Source organism: Amphiprion ocellaris, chromosome 5 (assembly GCF_022539595.1).
Source record: "Amphiprion ocellaris isolate individual 3 ecotype Okinawa chromosome 5, ASM2253959v1, whole genome shotgun sequence".
NCBI lineage: Eukaryota > Metazoa > Chordata > Actinopteri > Pomacentridae > Amphiprion > Amphiprion ocellaris.
This window is the reverse complement of record NC_072770.1, coordinates 20,951,430-20,969,438: the sequence shown is the minus strand read 5'-3', so window position 1 is coordinate 20,969,438 and position 18,009 is coordinate 20,951,430. Positions and strand designations below refer to the sequence as shown.

Genomic DNA, 18,009 nt, shown 5'->3' with positions numbered 1-18,009 from the left:
TGGAAGAAGAGAGAAAGAGATGACGATGAAGACGGCGATACGAGAAGTACAAAACAGTTCAGGCTCAAGTGATGCATAAAGCGCTAGAACAGAGCTACCAGGAAGGAATTAGAAAAAAAGAAATAATACCTGGTCGCTTAAAAAATATGGAAAGGCAAAAAGATTAAGAAGAAAAAAAGAAGTCCAAAACATTTCAAGTGCAGATGATTATTCTCTGCAATCCCTTTCCCCTCAACCCAACCAGTTGAAGCAGATTGCTGGCCTCCCGACTCTGCTGGAGTTTTGTCACTGTTAAAAGGGAGTTTTTTTCCTCCCCACTATATGCTTGTTTATAGGGAATCCTCAGTTTTCCAAAATTAAATTTGTGTAGTCTAATTTTGGCCAATAGTTAAATTGGCCAATATTATATATTTTGAAATAATATTCTAGTAGTGTATTATATTTATTTTATATATTTATTTATTATATATTTTTTCGTGTTTACATTTTACTCAGTTCTGCTTTTCTTAGTTCTTAGTTGTTGCTCGGCTCTAGTTTTGCTTCCTTTGTTCTTTTTTGCCCTTTAATATCTTATTTTCTAAGTGTTTATTTAATGTCTACTGTTGCACGAAGAGAGAGTAACGTAATTTCGATCCTTGGTGTGTCATGTACATGTTGAAGAATTGACAATAAAGCTGACTTTGACTTTGACTTGACTTACACGTAATTGAGAAACAAATCTGAAATTTGTTAAATAAATTATCAAACAAATGTAACTTTCTTTTTTTTGGTCTGTTTTATGTTTCATGGAATTTTAACTTTGTTGTACTGCAAAAAAGACATGTTTGAGGTGTTTTTTGATCCACTGCAATGTAAAGTTCTGTACCTCAGTGGAAAAACACAGCCATTGATGGTAAACAGCAGAGTTCTCTCTGCTGGATCAAAAAACACCCAGGACTTTTGTAAAATAGGACTTCAGACAAATGCGTCCCTGATTTTGTATTCGAGCGGGAAAATAGTCCCCCGTTTAAGTTTTTATAACTTTCAGTACAGCTTTTTTCCCCACAGCATCCTTCACTTTTAACCATTATATTTTTAATGTGTCTTCTATTTATAGTTTGTGCTTTAGGTTCATCTATTTTCTTAGTGTTTATCTATCTTGGTGAGTACTTGCAAAAGGATGGAAGTGCACATTTATACATTTAGGAAATATTAGAGAAGTGTTTCCCACAAATACAAATATCTGTCCATTCATAACAATGTATTCCGAAACTTAACCTCTGAACCCGTATGAACATCAAATCTATGTGCCAGATGAGTTTGATATGTACTGTGAATATAAAAAAAAGTATGTCTTCAGTAAAATACAAATGTGAGAATATCTTTTCTTGAAGGACTTTTCCAACTATTTTCTCAACACACTATAATAGAATTAGAGTAAAAATAGCCAACAAATACATCTGGTCATCTAAATGCAGATACTACACTCACATTACTGAATGAAGACAGAATTTACTCCCAACCCAGTTCCCCGCTGGATAAATGAAGCCTCCTTTGAACAGACACACTCAGCACAAATCCACAGTTCTCACAGAAAAAAAATCCTCCTTTTTTCGTCAATGGTGAATATAGACTAAAAGCCACTTAAGCACTTTATTAAATCTCAATAAGAACCTCTGTAGAGAGTGTTAAATGCACCTTCAGCACACTGTGAAAGATTCCCTCGATAAATGACTGCCTTAATATTACTGCAGGGAATTAGTGTGTGTGTTCAGCAGTGAGATTATTGCAGGTTTTGATGTAATCTCATCCAGATTTCTGTTAGTTCCTGAAAAGTTGAGATACATCAGGCTTGTAAATGTTTCATTCGGGCATGTAAGGAGCCTTTGTTTATCATTATGGATTCCCATTTGATTTATTTCATCTTTCATTTTCTTCATCGGCCACCAGAGGGTATTCACAGACAAAGTTTGACAGAAATTCAGATTAAGTGACAGTCATCACAGTGAGAAAAAAGCTAAACCATGCTTTTGTCAAATATCATTTTAGAGTCTCCAGTGAAGCTTGACTTGGCATAATATTTAATTTAATTTAAGTTAAGTTTACTATTACATTTTTTGTCTATTGTGTGGTCTAATTCATACCACTGTGGCGTACAGCTGACTGTAGGACATATTGCTCTTCAGGGATAATAAAGATTGCTTTGAACTTTGTAGAATAAGAATAATATACAGTATATAGAAGAAATGTGACATCATTTTGACCAGTGAAACAACAAATTTGTCTTCAGGTCCATGCTTACTTTTGGACAAATATAGAAATAAACAAGTACTGTAACTAGAATTTAAGTGTTTTCACAGGTTTATGTTTGAAACGGGGAAATTCCACAGTCTGTACTTTAATGTGGAAAAACTAGGGTTAGTATATTTCACATAACTCACATATTTGTGAGCATATGGAAAAGTGGTACGGGCAGAGTTGAGACGTGATATCTGATGTGTGTTTGTGACCCTGACATCAAACGGCACACTTTCATGAAGAGGAAGTTAAAGAACGTTCTTCCTGCAAAAGAGGGTTGAGATTTCAAGAAGAGAGGAGGATTCACATAGGAATTATTTGCTACACATCAGAGAATTTTATCTTATTCAAAGCTTTAACTGACTTTGTTACCATCATCATCATCAAGCAAGCATCATTTTATTTTTTTTCTTGAAGCAAGAACATTCTGTCAAACCACAGATCCCTAAAAATCTGAAAGTGACCAAATGTGGAGAAATAAAGGAACAGGAATTATTTACAATTTGTCTGCCTGTCAGAAGAGTTCAGTTATCTGCAGGTTATACATAGCTGCCTTTGAGTCAGATAACAAAAAAATATGATGTCTGCTTTCATTCTTACAGTATTAATTTTTAAATCACATATAGTTCAGAACATGGTTTCAGTCTGACATTAACTTTTTTTCTGCTATATAGTGACGATATACTGTTACATGTCATTATTTCAGCCTTCTTTTGTAAAGCGTCAGTGTCAGTCAGTGTTTTAAATCTACTGTAATCTTAGCATGTGCTGCTCGATAATGTACTGCAATGTATACCCCAGTTTTAGGGAAGCCCCTCAAAGACAAAGCTTTGTTCAAGGTTTATACATGTTTCTATTCTATATCTAAATAAACTGATTAGAATACATAATGGGATTTTTCTGTTTTTTCTGGGCTGTAGTCTGATACAGTTGCCTGGGAAAGGAGTGCATTGTGGTTCAAGGGACTTTAGATCAGTTGATTCCTGCCATCAGTGGCCTTTTAGAGGAGATAATGCAAGAAGATATCATTGTTCATTCCTCAATTTTTGTTAACTAGCCTTATGATGTAGAAAATTGAGGAAAATCTCATTTTAAAAGTAGATTCCAACACATTTCTGATGGTAAACAACATATTGCATCATCACACTGTGGTGCTTGACTGCATGCAGCTTATGAGGCACTATTTAAAATAAATTCAGGACCTGCCTACAGGCAGAGTTTTGATGTCAAAGATAAAGAAATTGGAGCACAACATGGGCTGAGAAGTTACATCAGCCATGCTAAGACAGTCTGCTGCATCTGATGTGAGAATATAAACGTTAAAGGTGCATTAATTAACATGTTTTTCTTGCACATTTGGGGGCAAAACATGACTGTCTGAAAACACAACATCTGGCTTATTATCACCTTGTATAATTAATGTTAACAAATGATTCCTAATTTACACACCCTGCAGACATAGCGTTTAATCAGCATCATGATTCAGGCAACCTGATGAATTTATTCCGATATACAGTTTTTTGTAGCTCTATTTTGGTCTCCACTCACAGTTTGGCTTTAACTGCTCCATTATATTGTTCAGCCTGTAGTTACTAACTTTGTCTACCTTTTGTTGCTGGACTTGCAGTGTAGATTACATGCAGGGGGTTGAATGAAAAATGCGCTTAAGTCTCCCGTCGCTCAGTGGCTACAGTCTGTACTTAGAGACAGTTAAAGCAGGACACATGATACAGACTCAAATATCCAGCTGATCCAAACACTCATCGCTCACCATTCCCCACGTAGCTCGTCTCCTCTGCACCACACAGGACTTTAATGTGGAGTTTGTGGACACTCCAGCTGGAACAACCAGGGATTTTCACGCCCTGCATCACCCCCGCCAAGGTCTGACAAGCGGGGTAGGTGAGGACGCTGAGGATCACTGGGTGGCTTCCTTTAGTGAGTCTCCACAGTATAGCATTACCCTCCTCACATCAGCACAGCACTAAAATAACAACAGGGCTTTGTCTCACTAAAGCCCTTTGTTTCAGTAGCCAAACATTTTCATGTGCATACAGCAGACACACTGGTCTATTTTGTACACCGGTTGATTTAGACTGAGCTCAGGGGGGGTGTTTAGAGGGTCACCAAAAGCACATCCGCCATTCTCAAGTTCACTACCTAACATAGAATATCTGGTATAGTCATGCAGCAATCCTATGATCCCATAAACATATGAGAACCATTCACATGAATATATAGCTTCTTTTACTGTTTTCTCAGATAAAATGTTTTAAAAACTTGCATTAAAAAAAGCAGATAGCTGTTAACTGTTTTCAAAAACTTTTATTCAACAGACATGCACAGACCGAACAAGTGAATTTGACAAAGACAGGCAGCACTTTTCAGTGTATAAAATGATAAGGAAAAATAATTAAATTAGGTGAATGTGGAAATATACTGTGGAGAAAGCAGAAAGAGAACAAGACAGCTCGTTATGCTGATGCTGTCAAATATGCATTTTTTTGCGGAACACTTTGTCAGGATCCTTCTGTGGTCTCGAGAGAAAGAAAACAGCACAGAAACACTAAAGCGGGCATAAAAATTGACTAAATAGTCCATATCTTCTTCATGGGCGGCAGGTTTGAGTCATTAAAGAGTGAAGAGACTGACTGTCTAGCTGGTGAATAAACTGATACAAAGTTCACTCCTGGTCCTTCTCCTCGCCGTGAGTGATGATATGAACCAGGTTCTTGTAGTCCAGGTTTCCTGCCACATCTGGGGGGAAGGCAGCAAACATCTGCTCCATCTATCCAACAAAAAGGCACATATTACCACCACTGCACTGAAAACAGCTCAGTTTGCACTAGAGTGTAATGATGATTCACACATTTGTTTTTTTGTTTAGCGTGCCTCTGATGTGAACATAAAAAGGTGGTCGTCACTGTGACGTTCGTGCTTGTATTTTTTTGGACTCTCCCACACACTCCTAGCAATCTGTTGTAATTATTATAATTAGTGGAAAAAGACTGCAATGTACCTCTTCGGCTGAGAATCGGTCGGCTTGTGTTGTGAGCATCTGTGTCACGCTGGAGAGAGAAAGAAAAAAACAGGGCATGAGATGATGTGTTCACACCAGGAGGAAATATTCGGGTCGTAATGGTCTTTGCTCATTGTGAAGTTGTGCTGGGATGAATGATCGCAGTCGCACTGAGTCATGAATTGTGAGTGAAAGCTCAGCCAGGCTTCCAACTGATTTGCATATTGCAAATTGATATGATGTGAGAAATGCGTTAAAGCACTTACTAGTCCTTCCTCAGCACCCCTTTCCCCTCAGGGTCAAAGACTTTAAAAGCGTTGAGGATGGTCTCCTCTGGATCAGCACCTGAAAGCATTAAAGCAGCCATTACACATTATTACATTAACACATTTAGATTTATGATCTATTTGCATGACTCAGATGTAATTTTTCTGCTTAAATTAGCATCTTCAGCCGACGTGTTCTCACCTTTCAGCTTCTCGCCAAACATGGTGAGGAAGACGGTGAAGTTGATGGGGCCGGGAGCCTCTTTGAGCATGTCGTCTATCTCCTCCTGCTTCACATTCAGACGTCCTGCGGCGGTAAATATTCAACATGAACATATGGCACGAGCAGACTGAGTAGATTCAGATGTGGCACATGAGGGCAAATGTGGACTTTGGGTGCTGATGATTTGCTGTTTTGCATTTTAGCTCATGACTAATCCTCACAGTCATCACTCTGAAGGCCATAAAAATAATGCAATATCTTCTAAGGCTGAATGTGAGTGATGTGGGAGTACCGAGAGCAGCAAAGGTGTCCCTCAGATCATTCTTGTCAATGAAGCCATCTCTGTTCTGGTCCATGATGGTGAAGGCCTGAGATAAAGACACATGAATGACACTCTCTATGCTGAAAAGATGCAAGCAGATTGAAACCACGTGTTCTGAGCCCATTCAGAACTCATTTTTAAGTTCTCTTTTCTCCCCTTGAATATTTCATGCACCATCTTTATAGATGAATACTGCTAAGTATTTATAACGCACAAGCCCCCTTGGATTCAGTGTGGCATCCAGGGCATGTCCAGCAGTTCATCTGCAGCCTAATCACTGATGACACAGTCTGGATGTCTCACCGCTGACCCTCATACCAACATACCATGAGCCTCACTGCTGTCAGGCCAGCGACAGGGAAATAGACAGGTGGGCATACTGCAACAATGAACAATGGAAAAGGAAAGGCATGGAGGGAAAGCGGAGACCTCTCTGTCTGTATCGCTTTTGCATTTTCAACGCGGAAACACTTGGATCACAATCCCTGACATGGTGAGCTGGCTTGCATATTCTTACACCATTTTAACATTTTTTGTCATTCTCAGCCGAATGCAAATCAGTGAAATAAAAATTGGTTCAGCAGCTTTCACCTCTTTGAATTCCTGGATCTGTGCCTGCTCGAACATGGAGAACACATTGGAGTTGGCTCCCTCTGCTGTCCTCTTCTTGGCTTTCTTGGGGGCCTTTGGTAGCGTGAGGGAAGGAGGAGAGATGATGCAGAAAGGATATGCTAGTTAAGGTGAAGCTACGTTTCAAACAACTGGAATAAAGCAGGTTATGTGGCTTAATGAGAGAAAACAGCGCCGTAATAAGTGAAAATAGCTTTTGTACAGCAACACAAGTGCATAACTTATAATCAAGCTGAAGATCTAAATCTGCTGAGACATATTAGGCTAGTTAACAAGCACTTTAATTGGTATTAAATGAATCTTATAAATCATCACAGAAAATGCTGGAATATTAGTTATCCCATATATTCATCTATCCAAAACAAAAGCAGCATCCTTGAAGCCAACAACCCACACCTGTCCTCGCACAAACTAAAAGCACACACACACATACACACATTGACTTACCATGGCTGAGCAGCTGGGAGGTCAGACCAACAATGATGCCAGTGAACAATGGGAAGATTGTGGGTGGCCTTTTGTAGCCCCAACCTTCAGCTCCACTGGATGATATTTATAAACTATGTCCTCTTTAGGAAGTGACAGGTAAATGATGCTTCATACAGCACATACAGTATTGAGCACTCGCCAACAACACACACACCTCTCAGTAGCTGCCACTCTCCCTGTGTGGTCACGATGGACATTGGACAAAGAGAGTGGAATAACTGGTCTAGAATATCAACAGCAGGCTGAAGGTTAAAGCACTTAATCTGTCCACAGACCATTGTCTTGACTGTCTAAATGTTAGACAGCAGTGGTTTTAAGTGAATGGAAGGGATGTAATTTCAAAAACAAAAGGCAGAACATGAAATGTGTCAAATTAGTCGATCCGTTGTCCAGGTTTTTCTTTGCCTATCGAAGACAAATTATGCCGTTTTTACTGAAAGTTGAACAGACTTCTGCTGGAAGTGGAATAAAGAGACAAAACAGTTTATGGTTAGAACATCAGAAAACTCTTTAGACTGCATCTGTGGATTTTAAAGCAGAATATTTGGACCATGTTTGATGTGGATCATTCAGGTTCATCTTGTGTGTTGGTTTTCAAAAGTTAAAACTGAGCAAAGTGGAAGCTGCACGTTAGAGACAAGCCAAAGGCATTACACATAATCAGCAGTATGTGACTTATAATCCTATAGGTGCAACACACTGCACATTTCTAAATATAGAAATAAAAGTTGTTATTGAATAAACAGAGCTTCATGTAGGCTGATAAATGCAGCAGTGCCTCTCAGTAAAAGATAACTTGGGAACTCTGTAACTTCAAACAGGCTCTTAGATTAAGAAATAAATGCTGCAGAAAAACAAGAAGTTCTGCTCTACTTATTATTAAGATGGTTTGTTTATGCAGTATATACTATATTTTGCACTTAATCCAGAAAGGAAAAAAAAACATTAGTTCAACTGATGCCAGAAATACTCCATTTGAGAAACAACATTTCAGAGGTCAGGATATTTCTGACTCATAATTTACGCTCAGTAAACCAGGTATCAAAGCCAACATCCTGGTGTAGTAAAGCAACCGGAGCGTGGCGCATGAATTCAAAAGTTCTCACCAATAAAATCTTTAGCAACTCTTGATTTGATATTCAATGATTTCTTGTGCCCATTTGATAAAAAGTACTTGGAGACCCCATTACCATCTTTACTGGCGCTTATGATGGTTGTTATATAGAACATATTACAGCTACTCCGTCCATAGTCTTTAAGTTCTTAAAACCGATAATGAGGAAACATTATACAGGCAAAGGGAACAACAGCTTCAAATCATGTCCTTCAGTCTTCTGTTTGCATTGCAGAGCTCGTGAAACTAAGCTCAGGGATGTCAACAGCAGTAGGTGTGACATAGTGAAGTGTGACACTGCTGACACTGAACACATCCTTACAATGTGCCATGTCTCCGCACCATTAACAAGCCATCCAGCGTGACTTGTGGCTCCCAGGTCGACAAAAGTGACAGTGTGTGAAAATGAGTTGAATGGGCCGAGGTTAGGAGGTGAGGCCACAGGTGTGTGATCTATATAAAGAGAGGCGCTGAAAGCCTCCTTACACGCTTTACTGTCGAATACACGGCTGCGGACGAACTAAGAGCACATGTCATCGGTGTCATTTCACAGCATGTCGTGTACAAGGAGGTCAGAATTAGACGAGTTATTGTTGACTGAGGCAGATGCTACTGTTGAAAACTTCTCTGCTTCGGCTCTGAGCAGCCGCTGCAGCTACTGGAATGGCAGCCTATTGTGTCACTGGCTGAGCGCTGCGATCAGATGCCTATAAATAGACTAACCTCTTCTAACACAATGGACGTGGACAAATGGCCAATTCACTGGCAGTTTTAAAAAGTCTAGAAGCACAAGATAAGAGAGAAAATGGCCTCAAATATGATCTCAAATCTTCTCTTTTTTTTTTTTTTACCTTGTAGAGAGCGTTACAACTTTATCTACAGTTCATGACATCAGGCACACAATCACTCAATAAGGAGGCAAATTCGAAGCGAAAGACAATGATTATAATATTTAATATTCTGTGACAAAATCTCTACAGGGAACGCTAATAAATCATTTGTTAGCAGACATCAATATCATATCCAGCGTTACAGCATTATGATTCAGGACCATGTGAAAGCAAATCCATTTTTAAAAGAATATAAAAATAAAATCAAACAAGATGGAAAACCCTTTTGTACAGAGTCCTATAGAGGCCAGCTGAAAATGTGTGCAATCTGTAGCATCGGGTGCTTTTTGATAAAACCAGAGACTCAGCTCTAATCTTCTTGGCTAAAATACATTCAGGACGTGTTTTTTTTCTGTCTTAAAAGAACCATAGTGGAGTCAAAATTGAAGAAATGTCTTCTTAACAAGTGCCTACTATTGACAAACACACTGGGCAAGTTAAAGCGTGGCATCTCATCTGCTTACATTCAAAAAACATCACTAAAAACCACAAGAATATTGTTTCCATAGATCAGATTACGATATAAAGAAATAAAATCCCCTCAGCTGAGTGAAATAAATAAATTTAAATGGATTTTAGCGTATTTTCAGATTGGACTGGATGTTTTAACTTGCCAAGAGTGCCTTAATAAGAGAAAAAGAAGAGATTTAGCAATCATGTTATGAATTCACTGTGCAAATAGGTAACAGCTAAAAGAAAGGAGATATAATTCACGTGCTTCGCTGTGAAGTTGTGGAATAAAAATATAACCCAAATGAGGCAGAAGCAGAAGACAACACTCCGTTTCATTTCAGATATACATATCCATGCCATTTACGAATCAGGAAAAAAAACAAAGATTATTTTCATCTTCACCTTAAACAGTTTGGGTTATATACAATAATAAGGGACATTGTACAAAAAGAAATGCTCAAGTACTATGTTGTAAGCTTCAAACATGATCTTTTTTTTTGCCTCCCATCATTTATTTCAGCACTGAGGTTTTGCCTTGGACACATGGAAGTGCATACACGAGTTTGATCCAGATACAATCACTCACTTGATAAAGGACGTTTGGACATATTAAAAGAATACTCATCGGACATTCAAGAGGACACGTTATCACTTTTTTCTTTAACAAAAATAGACGTGGCTTATCCAGCCTTGAAATTCCTTCTCAATATATATAAAATTATGTCTCGTCTATGTACAGTCAGATAGCGTTCTGGAGGATTAGAAAGGTCCTGCTCCATTGCTGCTGGGGAGTGTGGGTAGTGCAGTTTTAGTGTCAACCTATTTGAAGGCAGACAATCGTTATCTGTTGTGTGGTTCTACAGGGCGGATTGTTCAGGGAGGGTTGATTTAATTTCTATTCTGTTACTTTGTGCTCCAGGCAAGTCCCGCCAGCATAACTGATCAAAGTGTCGACAGACGACTGAGCTGAAAATGATTGTAATTAGCCGATAATGATTGTGTGTTGACAAGCGGGCGCAGGGTTGGAGCCAGAAGTATGACTAGATGTACAATACGTGACCTGCTACACATCTGCCCTGATCTATAGCTACTGTGGACAGAGCTGAGTGTGGAAAGGAGCCAGTAGTGTTAATGCTATTCTGAATGAACCTCTGCCACTGGTGACTTTGTAATCATCTAGGCATGACTCGCAAGATACAGTTGCTACGGCTGTGCTTATCTAGTGTCATCACTGCTGTCCGGAGTTAAGTGAAGCCAGCAAAAACCAACCAAGTCAAGTCATAACTTGAGCTCTCGTATCTCAGATTTTCTTTGTATAAGAACAAATCATAACTAACTACTAATCCCTTCTCAGAGGAGAGAATACATGGTCAGATACACTGGGAAAAAAACCCTGCTCAAGTTGTTAATATGGCATTTTGCTGACCTTTATTGAAAAAGATAACTTTATTCTAATGACATCTCTTTATTTTTCTAGTTTCTCTATGTTCTGACAGCTACAGATGTTTCCCTCTGTGGGTTTTTCAGTTTGGATTTCAGGCAAAACAGATGTGTGGCAGTGTTTCATCATGAGTTGGTGACATTCTCACTGGTTCTCTGCTCCTTCATTTCTCATTCCAAAGATGACTTTGTCCATAATGGGTATGTGGCTCTGTGGCTCCTCAAACTGATGATTGGTCCCACACCTAAAGGAAAAAGTCAAACACATAAAGTCAAATTAATACACAGAGAAGTAAAGGCCACAATTTAGAGAACTGCAATGAATTGAGATATGTCAATTGAAAGTCACTAATATAACAATTAGACAAGGAATCTATAACCATGTAATCTTTCCCCGCTTATTAACTCAGTACACTAACATGCGTTGCAAGTAATATACATTGGATTTAAAAGTTTAGTTTAACCTCTTATCATGTAACCATTTAATTAACTCAGTACAGCTGAGGTTGATGAAAATGATATATATCAAACAACTGGATGATGTTGCAAGATAAAAGAGGTACAGATCTTACTTAAAGATCTGTCGCTTATTTCCCAGCAATCCATCCAATAAGTTGTCAAGATATTCCACTAAAAACTGGAAATGCCAACCTGATGGCGGCACTAGATACCGATACCACTGGATCAGTCATCAGGGAACCATGAAAGTTTGAACTAAGCCAACCTATCTACTATAGGTTCATTCAACAGTTGACAATACATGTCACTAAAAACTTAAACTTAGCAGGGAGCAGTACATGTACAGTCAGTGATCCCAGAAGTTGTTGAGATAGCTCCTCATCATTGTAATTAAGTAGTAACTATAGTGCATTCTGCTGCAGACAACAACTGTGGGGTTATAAATAGCGAGCATCGGGAAGAAATGACTGACAAACCTTGTTGACAGGGTTTATGGGTGTGCGTCCAGAGCCAGTATGAAGCCTTTGGCGCTCTTCAAATCGTCCAGGAGACCTCTCCCTACGAACGTCCATCATCCTGCCAGGGGAGCGGTCCATGCGTGGGTCTGCCATGGCTCTGCCCGGGGAGCGCTCCAACCGGGGGTCGGCCATGGCCCTGCCAGGAGACCCCACTATCCGGCTCTCCAGCATTCTGCCAGGAGACTTCTCTCTCTCCAGTGGACGGCTGGGGGATTTGTCCCTCCTGAACTCTGTGCGAGCCTCTCGGTAGCGGTGAGGTGTACCAGGATCTCCATGGACCAGAGGATTGGCTGCCAGCCTTTTAGAGATGTGCTCATTGTAGGAAGGAGGCCCACGCTTGTTAGGACTGTTGGGAAGAGCCGAGGAATAAAGACGAGCACGCAGCATTGCTAACAGTAAAAAGTTATTTTGTGTTTCAGGTCATAGGCTTTGCTTGGCACCGTGGGAGTCAGGTCGCTCAGAGGATGTGGTGAGATAGATGGACTCGCAATCAGGCTCATTCAGTAAGCTAACAAACACAACATTACAATATGTAATTAGAAGAGACTGAACCCATCAACTCCATTTAGTTTGCTAAATGAGAGTAGAGTCAGTAGCAGACAACAATAACTGAAGAACAAAGCTGACAGGCTTGCAAAGCGCAGTTGTTAGTGAGCTTCAGATTGCAATAGACCAGTCTCGGGACATAAAAGAAATCAGTCTTTATTCAACGTTTTCCCTTCTACAGTTGACAGGAGGCATTCTTAAAAGCAACTTTAATAGGGTAAAGAAAAATAAATAAAAAAGGACATCTTAAGATTTGTTACAGATAAAAAAAGAACTCCTCCTCCTGCAGAAAAACAAAATGAAGGTGTTACTCTCCTGTTTTATAACCAGGTCAATCATTAAAGGCAGGTTTTTCCCATCACCACCAGTGGATGCCAACCTGTGCCCTTCAGTGCCAGCCAGCTATGCCCAGTGCCCTGTCCACAAGACCCGTGTACCCGGGATAAAAGAGTGCAGTGTGCTTAAAAATCTACAGTCTCCAACCTAGCAGAAGACAAAACTTCATCTAATAATAAATTAATGAATCAATAGTGTGCTGAAATAAATAAATAAGCCAGTGAAATGCGCATTTCTAATCTTATCCTTTACTTTTATCTAAAGATTTTCAATCCACAGTTATTGTTTACCATCTAATTTACATAAATTGAATAAAGAAACAAAGGAATGAATATAATTTATCTCTCTGCATGCCTAAATAAAATTGTTTAAAAATAGTAAAATGTATGTGATTTATGTCAGGCAGTTGTTGGTCCAAGAAATATAACAACAACAACATTACGAATGTGGCCACAAAATCAATCCAGCTTTCAGAACTTGACAGTTCTTGATACTCAGTGCCTCATACACATTTCAGTCAATAACAAAATAAATAAAGTATTCCTGACATAGCATAAATAAAAATAAACAGAAATTTAAAGGCACCTTGTGGATCGGATATGTTACTAACATAACACCAAACTGAATCATAGACAAGAGAAGGTGACTGTGAACTCGGGCAGATTCAACAAATAGTGTTTGTCCTCACCTGCGTCCGGAGCCGTTACGCTGCAGATCTCCTCCACCTTCTTGGCTCTGGACCAGGTTTCCCTTGCAGCAAATGACCCGGAGTTTGTTCTGGTAGGACGAGGCCAGGTATATGGCCCCAGAGGAGATAGCTGGGCCAAGGTAGCGTGGGTTTGGGATATCCAGGTGTGCATATGAGTGAGGCCTGGAAAGAGAGAAGAAAATCAGACATTTTGACTACACAGTGACTGAAATGGATGATTTTTCTCAAAGTGTCTCCTGAGTCATGGCAGTAATCGAACCTAAGAAATGTGAGAAAAAAAAAAAGAAGAAAACAATCTTACCCAAGAGCAGCATGTCCCTGAATCTCAATTACGTCCAGTGAGTTGAAATAGGTCACAAACAGGTAGGGCTCTCTATAGGCTGAAATAACAAAACCCCACTCACAATCAATTTACAGGTTGACATATAAATAACTATAAAATAAAGAGAAATTTTCAAGCATCACTAAGAACATATTGATTTATACGAACCAAATGAGAGAGGCAGACGGCTCCATTTGATGTCATCAGTTCTACTTCTACGGCCGTATGAATCCACAAACACACCAAACTCTGGAAGAAAAATTTCACTTGTCGCTCAAACCCATCTTCTTGTGAACACAAATAAAAACAGTTTTGTTAGAACTAAGCAGAAATTGTATGCCAACAAAAACTATTCACTGATTGCAGATCCTCACACAAACTGTTAAATGTTGGCTTCTGCACAGGTGGATGTGCTCCAGTGTATACACAATGCACTGTACATGTATGCCCACACAGAGAAATATCTAACCATGGAAACATAGCAGGTATTCATCCTTCTGTGGAGCCGTCGTGACCTGGATGATGGAGATTGGAAAGCTGTGGGAGGACGCAGCAAAGACAGCTGAAGCGAGCGTCACATCGTTTTTATCCAGGAACTCTGTAGAAAAAAGGATCGTCAGGATCAGTGAGCTCGTTCAGGTGTGAAAGCTGAAGCCACACAGCGACAGAATCACACTCGCGCAGACTTGGGGTTGCCAAGAAATAATATTAAGAAAAAAATGATACCATCGGTAGAGGATTTGACCTACCTTCCAGCACATACTGCTTCATCTCAATCTCATAGAACTTGTTGGTGCCGATGATGATACTGTAGCCAGTGAAGTGGATACAGCTGCAGGGCTCGGATGTTTCAATTTCCTGCAAATACAAACAAAAGTTTGTAACTGTGACTGTGCCACTTTTTCAAACTCCTTACTCCCTGAAGAAACACAGAACATCACACTGATACAACACTCGCCCTTATGACATCATCTATTAGCTGTTCACATTTACGGTTCATTCACCTTTCTGATGCAGAACTTGTTGAGGCTTTCATTATGTCGCAGAATTGTAATCTTATTGGGCATAGCGGCACAGATACAGGTCCCATTATCAATCTGTAAAGAAAGAACAACTCTGCAATCAGGACAGCAGTAAATATCTGCAATCAGACAGCACACTGCAGTGCTATTACTGTGATGTGATGTGAGCTCATTAACTCTGACTGAATCACAGTCTAGAGGGATTTGGTTTGGTGTAAGCAACAGCAACCTGGTTCACCTTTCCAGAGGAGAAGAGGTGGCATCCCTTCACCGTTTCAAAGATGAAGGGGTTGAGGTCAGGTTGAGCTGGGAGATGGGACTGTGACAAAGACTGTTTCACCTTCTTGATCTCCACCAGACACAGAGCCCTCTCCTCCCCTGAATGACACATCAAATGTATAATGATATCTACAAGCAATCGGCTCCTTACTTCAGTACATTCATACACAATTATTCCCAGTTACATGAGACAGTTTCTAAAAGAGTAAGCCATAATGTTAAAGTACATCGAAGGGTTATCAGATTTCAAAGGAAAATCAGTTTTGTATTTAGAATAATTGTTTATTAGAGAGAAACACAATGTAGGTGTAGTGTGAAATAAATGATCTGGCATTATAGTAAAAACTTTACTGAAATGAGAGATTATTTTAAGAATCAAAATGATCTGCAATGACTTGTAATGTTATTTCAGGGTTTCTGCAGAAATCAGCCAGTCAAATTTCATGCTTTTTAATGCCATTTTAATGCTATACTATTTAATGCCATGACCGTGAACTCAACAAATTACACAGGTTTGCTTTTTCGTAAAAGATAATTTTCATATGAAAACTGTCCCTACATTTCACTATTTCTGAATCTGGAAACCACCCCTGACCACTGACAGGCTGCAGTCAGTCTCTGAATTCCACGTTTTCTAGCCATTTTTGCTGGAATTTGCATTTCCCCATTTCACAGCTATCCTCCACCTGGCCCAACTGGCCGGCCACTTTCCAAAATGCAGTTTTTGGCAATTGTACCTGACCAGTCAGAACAATTATCGCAATGCTTCTGCATGTTTACGCAGCTGCACATATCTGACAAATTGCAGTCTATAATTACATATTATTATATTATTATTATCAAATATATTTCTTGAAAACTGCAGAAAGAATTTTTAATGCCACTGAGAATCAAATTTAATGATTTTTAATGCCATCTAAGGCCTTAATTTTCGCAAAATCAATTTAATGACTGTTAATGTTTTTTATTGCCCCGCAGAAACCCTGTATTTAAATGGCCTCCGCGTACTGACCAGTGATCATTAGCAGCTTGTCAAGCTCCTTCAGGATCTGGATCTGGAAGACGGAGGTCAGGCCAGGGATGTGGGTCAAAGAGTTCTTTATAACGTTCAGCGCATACAAACCCTCCTCAGAGCCAACCAAGACAATCTGAAAGGAAGACAGAGGAATTTAAAAAGTGAAATGGTTGTATAGCAGTCAGAGAACAGATAACTATTCAGATTCCTTGTTTGCTGCAAGTTTTTGTCTTTGTACCTGGTCAGTGAGTGGCAGAGTGCAGTTGATGTCCAAACGGTCGTCTCCCTCCAGCTTTAGCAAAGAATTGCCCAGAAGTTTCTATCGAGGCAAGAAAAACAAAGAGAGAGACATGGAGCAGGGGAAGGAGGCTGGTTAAGATGACTTCCTGCAGACCAGTTGCTTAAAAGCAAGACAAGCTAACCCAGCAAAGATGGCAGCCAGAAAGCTTTCACAAACACCAAATTATTCTATGATCGTTATTAGGTTGAGTTGACGCTATGTCTGATCCAGAAAATTGACATATTTCCTCCAAAGATGCAATAAAATCACTATTTTTTTATGTTGGGCAAAGCATTGTTTGATATTTTTCACGACAGTTAAGTATGAACACAATTCTGTTTTGTTTTACAAAGTAACTCACTGTCTTGTTTCACGTTTTTATACCATGGTCAATGAAAATCCTAGATTCTGATGATTGGAAGGTGTGGAATAACTTTTAGTTCCCTAACACCTTTAATTTATAATGTAGCCAGCATTTAACTGCAGGTTTAGAATCTGGAGTTATGGGTTATTTGTGTAACAAAAAACAAACAAAAACAAAAGACAAAGAGCTTAACGGTGAGAACCATGGCAACATCCTTTTAAATGTGTATCATATTTGAGTGAATCTGGAAGTCCAAATGACCCAACAATAGGAGGAAGAAAGAGGCTGCTGAAAAGCTGCAGGGGAGATTTGAGCAGACTGAGGAGGAAATCCAACCAAACTTAACAGAAAATAAAGAAATATGGAGAGGCAGGAAGTGAGAGAGACATCGAGAAGGCAACTATCTGAGTGTCTGTGACAGAGAAGAGAAAGAGAAAGAGAGAAAGAGGGAGAGAGACAGAGAGAGCGAGAGAACTATGTAACTTTATCCCTGCTGGACATACAGTTTTATTCACTACGCATTGCTATTTTTCCTTGACAAGTTTTAAAACTTGTCAGGGTTATATAACTTTAGTTAAAGCCTTGCAAACTCCTTCTTGTTTAGCTAGATGTTGACTAACAAACAGCAGAAAATCTCAGACTCTGGAACTATGTTTTATAACATTTGAAACAGGAAAGCAAGATCAATCTCAGCTACATCTATACACTAACAACTGGCATTTTAAGTTTGATTACATGTAACATTTCAATGGCAAAAGGCCATGGTATAAGAACATTTATATGTTCCATGGCTGTAATGAACTCACTGGAACGTAGCTCTTAGCCAACACATCAATCAAACAATCAAGCACAAACTCTGTGAATACCACAGGGATATTTTCGCAGTAAATAATGGTTTAGAGGCTTTATCTCCAAACATGAATGTCTGACCACACTAATGTCCTTGTGGTGAAATGGGAATAAAATTCTTCAGCTATCCTGCAAAATCTTGTGTATAGCCTGTCTAAAAAAGTGGAGGCTGTTAGAGAAATATATT

General features: G+C 39.3%; 2 protein-coding genes across 9 annotated transcripts in view; both read right to left on the bottom strand.

Annotated features, from left to right (window-relative positions):
• Nucleotides 1-4,587: 4,587 nt before the first annotated feature.
• Nucleotides 4,588-7,250, bottom strand: myl2a (myosin, light chain 2a, regulatory, cardiac, slow). The gene is made up of 7 exons (XM_023284316.3): nucleotides 7,185-7,250; nucleotides 6,699-6,791; nucleotides 6,078-6,153; nucleotides 5,765-5,869; nucleotides 5,563-5,641; nucleotides 5,297-5,345; nucleotides 4,588-5,065 (listed from the first exon to the last, which is right to left on the bottom strand). The coding sequence occupies exons 1-7, from the start codon at nucleotides 7,185-7,187 to the stop codon at nucleotides 4,961-4,963; spliced, it is 510 nt and encodes a 169-aa protein (XP_023140084.1). The 5' UTR covers nucleotides 7,188-7,250; the 3' UTR covers nucleotides 4,588-4,960.
• Nucleotides 7,251-9,275: 2,025 nt separating this feature from the next.
• The window catches only part of cita (citron rho-interacting serine/threonine kinase a), a 38,772-nt gene continuing 30,038 nt past the window's right edge, over nucleotides 9,276-18,009 (bottom strand). For all 8 annotated transcript variants that reach the window (XM_023284341.3, XM_023284334.3, XM_023284337.3 and 5 more), the window contains 11 exons: nucleotides 16,568-16,648; nucleotides 16,327-16,462; nucleotides 15,274-15,413; nucleotides 15,018-15,110; nucleotides 14,763-14,871; nucleotides 14,483-14,611; nucleotides 14,182-14,262; nucleotides 13,993-14,071; nucleotides 13,671-13,853; nucleotides 12,059-12,446; nucleotides 9,276-11,368 (listed from right to left, as the gene is read on the bottom strand). In XM_023284341.3, coding sequence (XP_023140109.2) covers nucleotides 11,345-11,368; nucleotides 12,059-12,446; nucleotides 13,671-13,853; nucleotides 13,993-14,071; nucleotides 14,182-14,262; nucleotides 14,483-14,611; nucleotides 14,763-14,871; nucleotides 15,018-15,110; nucleotides 15,274-15,413; nucleotides 16,327-16,462; nucleotides 16,568-16,648 — 1,443 coding nt within the window. In that variant the 3' untranslated portion in view covers nucleotides 9,276-11,344. The remainder of the gene's footprint in view (nucleotides 11,369-12,058; nucleotides 12,447-13,670; nucleotides 13,854-13,992; nucleotides 14,072-14,181; nucleotides 14,263-14,482; nucleotides 14,612-14,762; nucleotides 14,872-15,017; nucleotides 15,111-15,273; nucleotides 15,414-16,326; nucleotides 16,463-16,567; nucleotides 16,649-18,009) is intronic.

Coding starts and splice junctions, on each gene's coding strand:
- myl2a (XM_023284316.3), bottom strand. Junction 5,642..5,764: donor GTTTGGCGAGAAGCTGAAAG/GTGAGAACACGT, acceptor TAATGCTTTCAG/GTGCTGATCCAGAGGAGACC. Junction 5,066..5,296: donor ACCGATTCTCAGCCGAAGAG/GTACATTGCAGT, acceptor TTTGTTGGATAG/ATGGAGCAGATGTTTGCTGC.